General features: G+C 36.7%; 1 protein-coding gene and 1 non-coding gene across 2 annotated transcripts; both read left to right on the top strand.

Moving 5' to 3' along the window:
* The first annotated feature begins 1683 nt into the window (after positions 1-1683).
* On the top strand, positions 1684-1790 carry LOC127124976 (small nucleolar RNA R71). Its single transcript, XR_007804446.1, has one exon. It is a non-coding gene; the product is annotated as a small nucleolar RNA R71 (small nucleolar RNA).
* Positions 1791-4367: 2577 nt separating this feature from the next.
* On the top strand, positions 4368-5408 carry LOC127123609 (uncharacterized). The gene is made up of 2 exons (XM_051053810.1): positions 4368-4870; positions 5009-5408. The coding sequence occupies exons 1-2, from the start codon at positions 4368-4370 to the stop codon at positions 5406-5408; spliced, it is 903 nt and encodes a 300-aa protein (XP_050909767.1).
* Positions 5409-15184: the final 9776 nt, after the last annotated feature.

Genomic DNA, 15184 nt, shown 5'->3' with positions numbered 1-15184 from the left:
CCTAACGCACTCATCAATGATATCTAAGGCATAACATGCGTCTCCCATCACAGGTGCCATAAGAAATTTCGAAAGTATAAATTCTATTTTCTCGTCACCTACCTCAAAGGTCAATTTTCCTCTCTTGACATCTATTATGGCTCTTGCAGTTGATAAGAATGGTCTACCTAGAAGGATTGGTATATCATTGTCCTCTTTGATGTCCATGACAACAAAATCAGTAGGGATAAATAACTGACCTATCCTAACAGGGACATCTTCTAAAATGCCTATCGGATACTTAACAGATCTATCGGCTAACTGAAGTGACATCTTAGTAGGCTGTAATTCTCCTAAGTTTAACCTCTCACAAACTGCTATAGGCATTAAGCTCACACTAGCTCCTAAGTCTAGAAAAGCTTTTTCGATGACATGACTACCCAAAAGACAAGGAATGGAGAAATTTCCAGGATCTTTATCTTTTTTGGCTAACTTATTCTCGGAAATAGAATTGCATTCCAGAGGCTTCGGATCGTCGAGTCTACGTTTGTTGGTAAGGATGTCTTTGAGAAACTTGGCATAAGAAGGTATTTGGGTGATGGCTTCTGTGAAAGGGATTTCTACGTGAAGTTTTTCTATAACCTTAATGAATTTTTGATACTGGTTATTGATCTGGGTTTGTTTGAGTCTTTGCGGATATGGTATAGGTGGTTTATATGGCGGGGGTGGTACGTAAGTTTTGTCTTTAGGTTCTTCTCCTTTTTCTTGACCTTCCTATTTTTCAGATTCCTCTGGTTCCTTTACTTCGTCCGTGGGTTCGGTATATTCCTTAGAAGTTTTGGGTTCACTCAATCTTGGGTTTGTGGCTCATCATAAGCGTTCCCACTTCGTAGGGTAATGGTATTGGCTTGCCCTCTCGGATTCTGTTGAGGTTGTCCAGGGAACTGTCCTCCAGGTGAGGTTTGGGGGGATTGGTTTAAAGCTACCCGAGAGATCTGGGTTTCAAGCATCTTGGTATGAGTAACTATTTGGTCAACCTTGGTTCCTAACTGGGTAATCAGTTCGTTAACGTGAATGTTCTGGTTCATGAACTCTTTGTTTTGTTGGGTTTGAGCAGTGATAAAATTTTCCATAATTTTCTCAAGGCTCGGCTTTGGTGGCACAGGTTGCATAGGTTGATTTGGTCTTGGGGCTTGGTAACCTGTTTGTCTCGGAGGTGCATTATTTTGGATAGGGTTATTGTTCTTATAGGAGAAGTTCGGGTGATTCCTCCATCCAGGGTTATAGGTATTCGAATATGGGTTCCCTTGGGTGTAGTTCACTTGCTCATAGTGGGTTTCATTTAATAGACTGCATTCTGCAGATTGGTGTCCTTTGGTTCCACATATCTCATAATTCGACGAAACTGTTGCTGCAGTATTCGGGTTTATGCACATATGCTCGACCTTGAGGGATAATGTGTCCATTTTAGCTTGCATCATGTCTATAGAGCTTAGTTCATGTACTCCTCCTTGGGCTTCCTTCTTCTCAACTGTCGCTCGTTCGACTCCCCATGATTGATGGTTTTGAGCCATATCTTCGATGAGGGGACTAGCTTTAGGATAAGGTTTGTTCATCAGCGCACCGCCTGCGGCAGCGTCGATGGTCATCTTAGTGTTATAGTGAATTCCATTATAGAAGGTCTTAATGATTAACCAATTTTCTAAACCATGATGTGGGCATGCTCTTAACAGCTCTTTATATCTCTCCCAAGCTTCGAACAACGATTCTCCTTGGTTCTGGGTAAATCTAGTTATATGGTTTCGAAGAACGGTGGTCTTACTTGGGGGAAAGTATCTAGCAAGGAATACTCTTCTAAGGTTATCCCAAGTCGTAATGGAATTGGGTGGAAGGGAATCTAACCATGATAGGGCTTTATCTCTGAGGGAAAAAGGGAATAATCTTAAACGGATTGCCTCAGGAGAAGCTCCATTGGTTTTAAAAGTGTCTGCTAATTAGAGAAAGATTTTTAAATGTTGGTTTGGGTTCTCAGTAGCAAGACCTGCGAATTGTCTCTGTTGCACTAGTTGCAACAGGGAGGGTTTAAGTTCGAAATTATTAGCTGGGATGGTTGGGTTTACTATACTAGAACTAGGTTCTTCGTTGGATGGTTGGGCGAAATCTTTAAGAGGTCTTTGGTTTTGATCTTCGGCCATAGCTCTCCTAATTCTATGGAAGAATAAACGAGCGCGAGCGTAACGTTCAGGTTCCGCCAGAGGGTATACTAAGCTTCCGGTGCTGCGAGTTCTTCGCATTGACCAGCGGGGAATAACCTAAGTCTAAACGATATAACAATAGGGTACGAAATTTGACGAAATTGGTCCCCGGCAACGGCGCCAAAAACTTGATGCGTGGCTTTTCGCAAATATACGAACGCGTCAGAGTAATATAAAAGATTGTCGACTCCACAGAGACCAAGTGTCAATCTATTATTATCTATTGTTATGGTGTTTATCTGAGGTAAACGAAATAGGGGTTTTAAGAGTGTGCAATGAAAAGTAAAGTATCGAATAAAGTTCAATTAATAAAGACAGGCTCGAATGTAATTCTCATAATCAATTAATAATCCAAGTACTTTCTAATAGAATTACTTATGGGCAGTGTTTCCTACTTTGAAAAGAACCAATTTAACGGGAACTGTCGCTTTCGCGTATTCAGAACCGAGTTGTACTCCCTAATCAAACCCACTTATTATCACTTATAAAAAGGCGCGCATTGCGTTAGAGTAGTAAACCTATTTTTAAGAAATATAGTATCTTGACTAAGTTGAAAAGTATTTTAACCTGGATTTCTTAACCAAAAGAGGTTCTCACGAACCAAACTCTAAACTTATAAACGCGTCCGAAAATAGTTTTAAAATCACTTTTCTTCTTAACTTAAAAACTCCTAATGGACTAAACAAATCGCTTTCGTTGTATTTGAAATAGTTAAAAACAACTAAGTTTAAAAAGACGTTGGACGGCTTTCGATCTTACCCAACGAAAATTAAGTGCAGGAAAACTTGAGTTTAAAGTCAAAATAGCCCTTAAGTGTTTCTACGAACAATTGTACGGATTATCGGTTCAATTACGATCCTTACATTCTAACCTTTATAGGCTTAGTTATACATGGTAAAGTAAAGGTGCATTTTAATTTAAATAAAAGTAGTGCGAGTGCGAGAAATAAATAAAAGTAGTGTGAGTGCGAGAAATAAACAAAAGTAGTGCGAGTGCGAGAAATAAATGAAAGTAGTGCGAGTGCGAGAAATAAATAAAAGTAGTGTGAGTGCGAGAAATAAATGAAAGTAGTGCTAGTGCGAGAAATAAATGAAAGTAGTGCGAGTGCGAGAAATAAATAAAGTAAAGACAGTGCGGGAAAATAAATAAAGTAAAGACAGTGCGGGAAAATAAAGTAGATAAAGGTAAAGCAATAAAAACCTGCTCCAATCGGAGGGTTGAATAAAATGCGAAACGGAAATGAAAATGGCGGCAGATTTAACTTCCTTCCAAAGTGCTCCAAACTCGATTACAGACTCGATCACAGACTTGATTACACAATTGTGGCAACACCCCAATGTGAAGCGATTACCACTTTTAAAATACTGAATATATGCCTAAGTGAAACTAAGTTTGCTCTAAGTTTGGATGATGAAACAAATGAAAACGAGTCTGTATTTATAGGCAAGGAAAATAATGGAAATGACAAGGATGCCCTTCAGTTTGAAATTGGGAGGGAAAAACTTTCTTCTTGTGGCGCCCGCCACAACACCATGGCGCCTGCCATAAGGGCAAATTGTGGCGCCCAAGTGGAGGTAGTGGGAGACGTGGCAGTTCAGGGAAGTTGAGTTGTGACACGTCATGGCTGGACCCATGGCGCCAGCCACAGTGGGAGCCACAAGTGCAAAATGCTGAATTTTAGTCTTTTTAGCTCATTTTCACTCCTTTTCTCGATCGGGGCTCCGATTAGACTGGAAACCTGAAAACAAAGAGAAACATAGTAATAACATAACAAAATAACAATAAAACTACTAAAATGCATACGAAATCGGAGTCGAAAATACGGTGAAATTCAGTGTCATCACATCCACCAAATTTCATGAAGAGACAACGGGAGCCATCTGGCAAGTCCAAGAAGGTGAAGAAGACAAAGCTGGGAGAAACTTCTGGGTCAAGACCTCCAGTCCCTCTGGCTGATTCTCCAAGTAAGTTTATACCTCCGTCCCGCTCTGTAAAACTTAAGTCTATTGCTTCTTCTCTTCCCCAAACCACTCTCGTCTACACCTCATCCTCCCCTCAACCACCAAAACCTCTAACACACCATCTATCAAATTCAACCTCGCAACCACTTCACTACCCGTTTCTGAAGTAGAAATGCTGAACGAAACTACCTCACCATCCTCCTCCTCACCTTCATCCCCACCATACTATATTCTTTCATCTGACAACGAACCCTCGGACCCTCAATCCCCCACTCTAGCTCAGCTTCAAGCACGTGCTCTAGCCTCTCAACAGCCATCACAAACTAAACCTAAACCTGAAGTCACTTCCCCACCCCCTGAACAACAAAATCCACCTCCATCTGATCAACCTCAAACACCAACACCTGCACAACAAACTAATCCACCTCCTGAACAACCAATACCATCACCATCTGAACCTCAACCAAATCCACAACCTGAACAAACAACACCATTTCCCTCTGATATTCCCCCACCACCAACCTCTGCTACCATCATCACTCCTATTCAAAATCCAGATGACACCAATCAGACTCCACCATCCTCCCCAGCCTCTGACTCTGAACCAGAAACTACCTTCCCCATATTAGAAGAAGTAATAACTGTTTTTGCAGAATCTTCAGTAGAGAAGATCAAGTCTTTGTCTATCAACTCTGGCATCAGTGATGATCTCTCTGCAGTGAGGATCCATTGGAATAGAGTGATCAGATGGATGACCTCTGAAGCCTTCAAATTGAAAGGCCTGTCTGAATAAGTCTGCAACGACTTCATCAGAGATGCTGGTATAAGACTCCAAGCTCGCTTGGCCAGAGAGGCTGAAGAAAAGGCCAGGAAGGAAGTAGAAGATAAAGTTCGCCTGGAAGAAGAGCAAAGAATCAGAGAAGCTGAAGAAAAGGTTGTTGCTGCTGAGGCTGAGGCAAAAGAAAAAGCCGAAGCTGAAGAAGCAGCACATATTGCTGCAGAGGAAGCTGCCAAGGCCAGTGTTGATGCTTTGACTCATGGGGAGCACTCTAACTCTGGTTTTGCCCCTCTGGTCTTAAAGACTCTAGAGGAACTACAAAAGGAACAACAAGTGGTACGAGCAAGGTTGGATCACCAGGATTCCGTCAACACCAACATTCAGAACCTGTTGACTCAGCTGCTCCAAAGGATGCCTCCGCCCCCAAACCCTTAGGCATTTTGGCTCTTTGCTTGTTGTTTTTCTTCTGATGTTTTTCTTATGCTTTCATTTTGGCCTATCTATACCCGTTTTTCTCTTATATATATATATATATATATATATATATATATATATATATATATATATATATATATATATATATATATATATATATATATATATATGAATATTTGTTTCCTGCCTTTATTTGTATTTTTGATTCTGACAAAAAGGGGGATAACTAAAACAGCTCTGATGAAAATATATATCTAAACCTCTCAAGGCACTGCGAACATTATAAATCTTAATGACTCATGAAAACTAAAGATATGCAGGATAATAGCTAAAGTACAAATCCAACTACTACACAAGGAAGGTCCGGTAAGAACTTCTATTAAATCTGATGATCTAACTCAGGGGAAGTCCATTCTTTTATCTGATTCTAAGATATTACTTATTGTTTCATCATCACTCTGACTTGTTTTGTCATCATCAAAAAGGGGGAGATTGTAAGAACAAATTTAGTTCTATAATGTATCTCTAAGATTTTGATGATAACAAAGGATAAAACAAAAATGGTACCCTAATGAAATATTCCTAAGTGTGAAGGACTCTGATCAAAACAATCAGATAGACAATCATCAGATACAGAATCAAGCGCTAAAGATACTGCTCAGAAGATACGTAACCAGAAGCTCTGACTCTGATCCAACGCAGGTGCTAGCAAAACTAAAGAAGTCAGACACTCTGAAGGAGAAGAATGACTCTAGACTCTGAAGACGTACGCTCTGAAGAAGTCAATTAAAGAGAAACTCTGAAGACAGCCAGAAACAAGCGTCCTCTGAAGTCGCAAATTGCTAAATGAAGACTTTGACTAAGATCCGCTGATTCAAGAAAGATTAACATTGAAGAAACCTAATTATGGAAAGAAATTAGTTTTAGAAGGAAGTTAAGGCACTCCAAATACTGCTTTGGAAAGAACACGGAGATTAATGATGTTAATCATTCTTCAATGCCCAAGATTCTGACATTAACATCACCCAACGGTCTTCTCACTCTCCTATAAAAAGGGTGGAACGCTTCCCTAAGAAGATACGAAAAACACACGAGAATACAATGCTTCCATCACTCTTTATCTTCATTCTCTCACGAGTTGCTGCTCTAACGTGAGAACATTTCTTGTTGTTATCTTGTGTAATATCTGCTTATTGTTAGAAGCAATATTCTTTATTATAATAATATCATTACTTAGATATTTCCTCAAGTGACTTTGTGAAGTCTGATTACTTGAGAGGGCTAAGGGATTATTTTTTCTCTTAGACGGTTGTTTGTGTAATCTTTTAAGATTAGTGGATTAAGTCCTTTTTGAAGGCGAAATCACCTTGGCCGCTGGACTAGAGTAGCTTTGAATTTCAAGCGAAGTAGTATAAAATTCTGTGTTGAATTCATTTTTATTCTGCGTGTGTCTAAGTTCTTAAAAGTTTTTATTTTTCCTAAAACAATTCAACCCCCCCCCCCCCCTTCTTGTTTTTCTCTACCTTCAGGTCTTTGGACAAATAGGGGAAGCCTGGGAACAACACGGCCCGTGTCAGGGAACACAGCCAAGCAGTGTAGTTCCTTGCTCTTTACTATGGACATAGGTCATTGGGCCAACACGTCTTATATCAACTGACATGGCCCACCCATGTTGGCCTCAGGTCTTTTGTATGGGAGAAATTCTTTTATGTGCGTTTCTTGATATTTTTCGCTTCAGCTTGGTCTGACACTCCCTTATTACCTAAAAACATCAAAAGCACCAAAGAGGAAAAAAAGCTGAACAAAACAAGGAAAGAAAGCATGATTGAAATTTGGTTCCTCAGGGGACATATGTTGGACCAGATGTTGAGACAACTTGTCCAAATTTTTACACAAGAGAAAATAATGTAGAAAGTTGTAAAAATAACACAAGAGATTTGTAACCTATTTTAGTGAAACCACGCCTACTTTAAGGGGGAACTCTACCTAAGAAAGGAAATTCACTACTTCGAATTAGAACAATTAGTCTTATAAGAACCTTCAAACCCTATTAAGTTTTATGCCTCTCCTTAATCTTAGTGACTTTTTATTTAGATATCCCCTAAATATGAGAACCCAATCACTTTCTTCTATCACTAAACCCTAGTGATTAACCTTAATAACAAGTCTATTGATTGTTGAATTTATAACTCAACTAAGACAAATCAAATATGCCAAGTTTTTGAAACACAGTGGTGTACAACAGAGATTCAACATTAATCCAATTATGGCATTGGCGTAGAATACAAGAAACAGACTCATCCTAAGACTCTAAACTTTCTCTTCTGCTTCATCATCTTCAAGGAATGATAGAGTCTCTATTTATAGCAATCCATTTTGGGCTTTTATCCTTTGGATAATGATCTGATTTTGTCCAACAATAGTGAAGATTTTGTTGAGATTTGCTGCTCCAAATCAGCTCCACAAAATAAGATTTTATTTGATTTGAATTCAAATTTAAATCACATTGATTTAAATTTAATCTAATTAATTAATCAAATAAATCAGATTTCTAAAAGATAGCAACAATATTTGTTGCACACATCATCAAAATGCATTCCATATAACTGAAAAACATGTGCACATAACAACAACCTTATTCTACAAACAAGGGATAGATGTTTCACACATGTTAGGACATTGGTTCTTACATGTGTCTGTCACACCCCAATTTTGGTCCTGAATCACCAATTCAATACATTCATCATCAGTGTTGCATCTCTACATAGAATAACATGCATTCTATACCGTATAATGCAAAGAATGTCAGTCGAAATAAATTTTTGGATCTACAGGCAAACCGGTTGAATCAATTGTCAAATATGCGTCAAAACAACGGGCGAAAAATTTCAAAATCAAGCTTGCAGACATCATTTTTATTAATCTATGTTTCAAGTAGTTTAATCTGGTGTGCTCGATTTATTTTTTGATCACATTTTGATCCGTGTGAGCATTTTAACCGAGCGTTTTCCATTTCAAAATTTGACAAAAACATGTATGTTTTTGAGAAGTTTATTTCGCACTGATCATTATGGTGCAGTAGTTTTAATTTTTCGGGAATTTTTGCGCCCGATTTTTATTCATTTTTTATTCGTTTATTTTTATTTTTTTAGTCAAAATAATCGGGGCAATTGTTTAGAATTAATTGTGTTTTTTATTTGATTTTTAATTGTGGCATTTATTTATTTTAATTTTTGAAGTTATTTTTTATTTAATTAATTTATCAAAGAAAAATAAAATAAAAATTGAAAATATCTTTTGTTCCTTCATTCATTTGGTGCCATGTGGCCACCAAATTTGAATTGGCTGGAATAGTGAGTGGAAGCACCACTCATGTGTATGTTGCATGAGAGGTATTCAATTCACCAATCAACTTACCCACACGTTGCAGAGAGAGAGAGAGAGAGAGAGAGAGAGAGAGAGAGAGAGAGAGAGAGAGAGAGAGAGAGAGAGAGAAAGAAAGAGAGAGAGAGAGAGAGAGAGAGAGAGAGAAAATTTTAAGTTTTTTGTTCTTCTTTTTTCGGTACACACAGAAGGGACTCACTCTCATTTTTCTTTCATTTTTCACTCTCTTTGATTCTCTCATTTCATTCTTTCATTTCACTCTCTTTTTTATTCTCTCATTTTTTACTCTTTCATTTCTTTCAATTTTAAACTCTCTCTTCCCTAACCGCGGTTGGATTCTTTCCTTCCTCACCCACAATTTCCTCCACCTCCTCCAGACTCCCTTTATGAAACCGCGTTGTTGCTTCTTCCCACCACCAACAACCGTTAAGCCACAATAACTTCCATACATTTCCTCATATCCTTCCTTCTTCCACCTTTAACTCTCTCCATTAACCGCGTGAAACTCACAACACCACGCAAAGCCCTCCTTACCGAAATCCACCAACCTCACTTCCACCCTCTTCATAGGATCTCCCTAACCTCCACGTGAACCACCCCATTGCAGCACCTTGTTCCTCCACCATAACCACAATGTCACAACCCCCACTACAACACCATCATCAACAACTCAAAACCTCTCTTACTCCCTCTTCAACCTCCATAATCGCGACAACACCCCACCAAAACAAACCCCCACCTTCCTCTTCCTCAACACCAACCGCGGCTGCAACACAAACCATCACCATAACCTCACATTAAACCTTCATTTTCATTAACTCAAACACAAACCACCACCATGACCATAACCTTTTGAACAGTTGGAACTTGTTTCTTTTTCACAAGTGTGTGTTTGCTTTTGAGAGGATTTTTGTGTTATGTTTGAGAGAAACATAAGGATCTTGAAAGAGAGTTTCAAGTTTTGGTTGTTGATCTCTTCTAGGTGCATCTCACATAGAGAAAGAAGGTGAATCATGTGCGTGTGTGTGTGTGTGTGTGTGTGTGTGTGCATGTGTGTGTGTGTGTGATGAAGATCAATAATGATAATATATTAAAACCATGATGATGTTGTTTGTGTTCTTCACGCCTCCCAACCCCCATGTCCTGGGTTCAACGCCTTGCTGCCACTTTTTATTTTATTTTTTCATTTTTTCCCCATTTTTTTCATCTTTTATTTTGATTTCTTTTACATTTTTTAACCATATAAATTGTTTTTCTTTTTAATCTTTGTGACACATATTTCTTATTTTTGAAATTACATTTTCAATTTTGCTTTGTTTTTATTTTTTCCATTTATTTTATTCCGATTACGGCCATTGTAAATACGCCATTTTAATGTTCAATACAATGCGATACTTGTGGATTTTTATCCCATTTCCTTTGAATCTTTTCATTTCTAAACATCGGATTATAACCCATGGATTCGACATTTCCCATGTCGTTATTCCACCGATTATTTTATCAATACATTGATGGTACTTCACCGCGTTTTGACCCTTTGCATACGATGTTTCCGTTATTGTCAATATGCACAAACCGGTTTTGAGCACATTACCTAGGGTTTTGCTTACACTCCTTAATTTCCATTTGCCTCGCACTTCCTTGCGTTATGTGAATTTGATTCGCATCCTTGCATCACAATTTTAATCCATGCACGCTTCAATTTTACTTCTTTCGATTTAATTATTGAATATGTTGTACATATAACTTGTGTGTTGCTATTTACTTCACATGGCTTACTCTTGGGCCTTCTTACAATGAGACCATTCTCTTGTTCATTTACACTCATTTATTTATGTTTGTTGATTGTGCATGATTTAATTGTTTTATTATCTTGTATCCGCATTCGACAAAATATACCCCCAGTCTCATGACGTGTAATAATTTTAACCGCTTTATTTCTTTGTTTGCTTTTTTAGTTAGTTCTAACACAAGAATAAAATCAACCTTTTCTTAAAAAAGATCAAAAATAAAAACTCGATAAAACATTGAGTATTTTCTCAATAACAAATTAATCCATTTCAAACTCAATCCATTTCTATTCATTCCCAATCTTTTGATCCATTCCAATCTTTCAAACCATTTCATTCAAACTCTTTCTCAATCGTTCATCAAATGCTTGATCCAACGTCAAGCCATTTTCTCAATAAAACTCAAAAATAAATGTGTATTCAACACTTTTCAATAAAGACGGAAACCTAAAGGGATGTATACCATGAGCTCCTAAGACTAATATTCGAGATGGATATCTCGCCCATCTTAGCTCTCGCCATCATTGAAACTTTCAATACGATTTCTTCAAACATTTTCTCAATCAAATCTCAAAAACACATTAAAATATTAAACACTTTTGCAAATAAGATGGAAACGGAATGTGATGGATACCATGCACTCCTGAGACTATGATTTGAGATAGATATCTCGCCCATCCAAGTTCTCGCCATTACCTCAAAACACATTCAAACCAATTGATCCGCTGTCGCACACGGGTCAAAAACGAGTTTAAAAGTGTAGTAAAACGGAAGCGACACTCGAATATCGTATAACAAGGACTCTTGAATGTTATAACCAAACGAATGAAAAGAAGGAGGTTTTTAAGGTTTAAAACTTAAATCGAAGATGATTAAAGGTAAAAGAAAAATTGATAAATAAGCTAATCTATTGTATCGATTTCCGACTTATCATCGATTCTTATAATTTCAATTCCCTAGAGGATTCAATCCCATTCGATTACAATACTCACTGGCAAGCGCAAATTGGTATTATATGATGCTTGTTCCTAATTTTCGAATTAAGCAAACGGATTTAAGCAGACGCGAATTAAGAAAACACGACTTAATCAAACATGATAACGAAAAAGCTACGCTAACGTGATTATAGTTAAGGATCATACAAACAATCAAATTTAATCAACTCTATCCTATAAGAAACAATCGAATTAAGCAAACAAAAGTAATCGAATTAAGCAAACGAGTTTATAGGAAGAATTGAAAAGAAATTGAAATTAAACTGAAATTAATAAAAACCTCAAAGTGGAATTCGAATACAACATATCAGCTCTTTGGGAATTAGCTCTCCATGAAATCTTCTAAGCAATATTGTATCATAAAAATTCAGAATTAGCATTACTATAGTAGTGAAAGACCTAATATAATAAAAGGAAAATTTGGGCCCTTATAAGATCCAACCCGAAAATTACAAAAACTGGCTCAAACTAACTATTTTAATTAAGTCTGGAACTTCAACGAATTATTCTACCCTTCTTCATTCTGAATCTGCTTTTGACTTCAACATGAAACTTGTAATTATTTCTCTTAGCTTTCCAACGTATATTAGAACGTGTCAATCCAACTCCTATATCCCAAGTTATGATTTGCATAGTGATAAGGTATCAAATAACTATTTATGCTGAAAATAAAGTACAAAAATAAAATAAAGTCAAAAATAAATTTAAATATTAAAACACACTAAAATATTAAAAATAATATAATACACTATAGATTTGCCTAAGTACAATAGTAGAAGAATGTGCATCAAAATCCACTAATCAAATTCCCCCACACTTGAACTTTTGCACTCCGAGCAAAATTATAAATTCAAAACTCAAAACAGAAAAACAACAAACAAAACCTGCAATTCCAAAGGTCATCAAGATACAAGGTGCAAGCAAAGTTCTAAGTCTAAGCTTTAAGAATATGGTGTTAGTAAGCAACTTTTTGTGACATTCAAAGCAGATAGGAAAACACATTACCAAAGAGTACATCAATAGCAGTAAGATCCTCACAAGATAAAATTCACTCAACTCTCAAGTGTTTAGATTAACTGTTTACACTCAAAGCACAACATGAAAGTTAGTACTACCATAAGCTTGCAAAAACTCTAACACCCACAATTGAAATACATGCACACAAAGATCAAAAGGTCTTTTATTTGGTTGTAACGTGGCCAAGGTAAGGGTGAGATAAATCCTAAGGGGATACTAGGCTAAAATTCAAAGAGACAAAAGAGACTTAAAAGAAACTGCGAGAGTTGAATTTACAGAAGATTTCATTCATTCCAACAACTCTATAGCAATTTTTTTCATTCATATTTTTCTTCTCCTTTCTCTTTTTTTTTCTCTCTTTCATAAGGAGTATGTATTGACATGTATACATCATTCTATTTATTTTTTATTCATTTTTTTTCTTTTCTATTTTATTTTTCTTTTCTATTTTATTTTTCTATTTTTCTTTTCTTTTTCTACCAACTTCTGAAATATTACAAATATATTTATTCAACCCCACACAACTCCAAACAAGACTCTTCCAACCCTTTGAATAGGGTGATAACATTGTTTTTCCCTTCTCGGTTTGTAATGAGTTTTAAACAAAAAAAGGATAATAGGCTCAAGGTGGTTTCAAACAAGGGATGATATTATTTAAGGGTTGGTTTTTTGGCTAACTGGCTAAAAAAGCAAAAAACAAAACTGCATTTATCATATTAGTGTGCACAAGTAAACAACAGCATCAACAAGAGTCAATTCAAGTTCTAGAGACTAACAGACATGAGTGAATCACACAAGAAAGAAAGAGATGTATTTTTGTATGTTATCCATATAAGGCTCAAAATCTCACAAGGTTAATTGATCTACCACAAATGATGTACAATTTAGAGTTTAGTCCTACCTATCATACTAAAAATGTACAACAAATTTTTCACATCACACCACAAGACTTTAGTCAAGAGAACTAAGAAAAATATTCATAATTGTAACTCAAAAACCAAAGGAAAAAGCGTGCAATTTTTTTTAATTTAGCAACTAAAAACCAAAAATAGAGAAAAACTGAAAAACAAAATAAACAAAACAAATAAAATAAATGGTTCCCTCCCCCACACTTAAAACATACATTGTCCTCAATGAAATACCATAAATAAAAATAAGAGTGGGAGAAAGGAAAGAACACACCCAAGGAGTCAAGGCGGGTAAGTGATTGCATAAGCAGCCTTTCCCAAAGAGAGTTCTTCTACAATCTCTTCTTCCAAAGTCGGGTTCTCATGTAGTAGCTTTGGGTAGTGTCCATTGACCTTGAAATTTTGATTAGTGCATTCGCCTTGTATTCCAGGATCAAAGAAGAATCTTTGATAAGTAAAAATGTTGAATGGGTGCGTGAAAGTGATCTCCTTTTTCATAACATCAAGAATTAAAGGATTACAGGATTGTCTCACTACTTTTGTTTCATCTTTAAGTGAGATCCTATGCATACATATGGATGGGTTAAGATCACGAGTGTCAGCCCAGGTCCATCTAATTCCCTTCTTATGTTTCTGCTTAAGTTGAAGCTTTAATGAGTAATATGAATCATCGGGAAGTGGTTTAGGCTCTACAGAATGTGGTTGTTCAATGGATGGTATGTTTGGGGCAGTCGGAATGTCAAGAGCTTCAGCTACATAAACAACTTCGTTTACACTGTCACCCTGCAAGGCAACATCAATCTCAACATAAACAACACAAATGTTAGTATTAGTACAATCATCACATGAGTAAATATCATCAAAACTAGATAAAGTTGGGAAATCAGCTGAAAACAAATTAGAATAAGCTTCATCAACAACTTTAGAAAGCGACTCTATTTGAAAAACATAATGATCTTCCTCGTCAATCTTCTTATTTTCCAGTACTCTTTGTGGTAAAGGGATTGGTGATACATACTTTTTTTCAACCTCAATAACAATAAAAGGTTCATGTTTATTTTCAGGTGTTACACTAACAATTTTTTTATTTTTTTCTGGGGCTGGTTCTGTAACTTTTTCGAATCTCAAGGAAATTGAACTCGCATTAGAGCCTTTTGGATTAACTACTGCTTGGGCAGGTAGTTGGTTCGATCCTCGAGCTTGCTGCATGGCATTCATTGAAGTGACAAGTTATCCAATTTGTGTTTCCAAAGTCTGAATAATATAATATGTTCGCTGCTGAAATTGGAGACTGTTTACAACCATTTGCTTGACAAGTTCCTCTAGTGAAGGTTCAGAAGGTGAAGAGGTGGTTACTTGTGGATGGTTATATGGTGGTAGTGGTGGAAGGGGTAACATCAATTGTTTCACTAAAGAGGTAAGTTCATCAATTCTGGTTTCTAGAGCCTTGTTGGATGAAGAAACTTGAATCTCATTCACACCTTTTGCTTGGACAATAAAATTATCCCTTGTTGTGAACTGTTGGGAGTTAAGCGACATGTTCCCAATCAATGATTTGGCAGCAACAAGATATTCAATACCCAAAGCATTATAATCAACATCAGGAGCAACAAGTTCTCTCAGAGTTCTTTGGTCAGCCATGTTAAACTCAATAGAAAAGAAAAAAAAATCAACAAACAATG

Source organism: Lathyrus oleraceus, chromosome 2 (assembly GCF_024323335.1).
Source record: "Lathyrus oleraceus cultivar Zhongwan6 chromosome 2, CAAS_Psat_ZW6_1.0, whole genome shotgun sequence".
NCBI classification, from domain to species: domain Eukaryota; kingdom Viridiplantae; phylum Streptophyta; class Magnoliopsida; order Fabales; family Fabaceae; genus Lathyrus; species Lathyrus oleraceus.
This window is presented reverse-complemented; position numbering and strand designations above follow the sequence as displayed.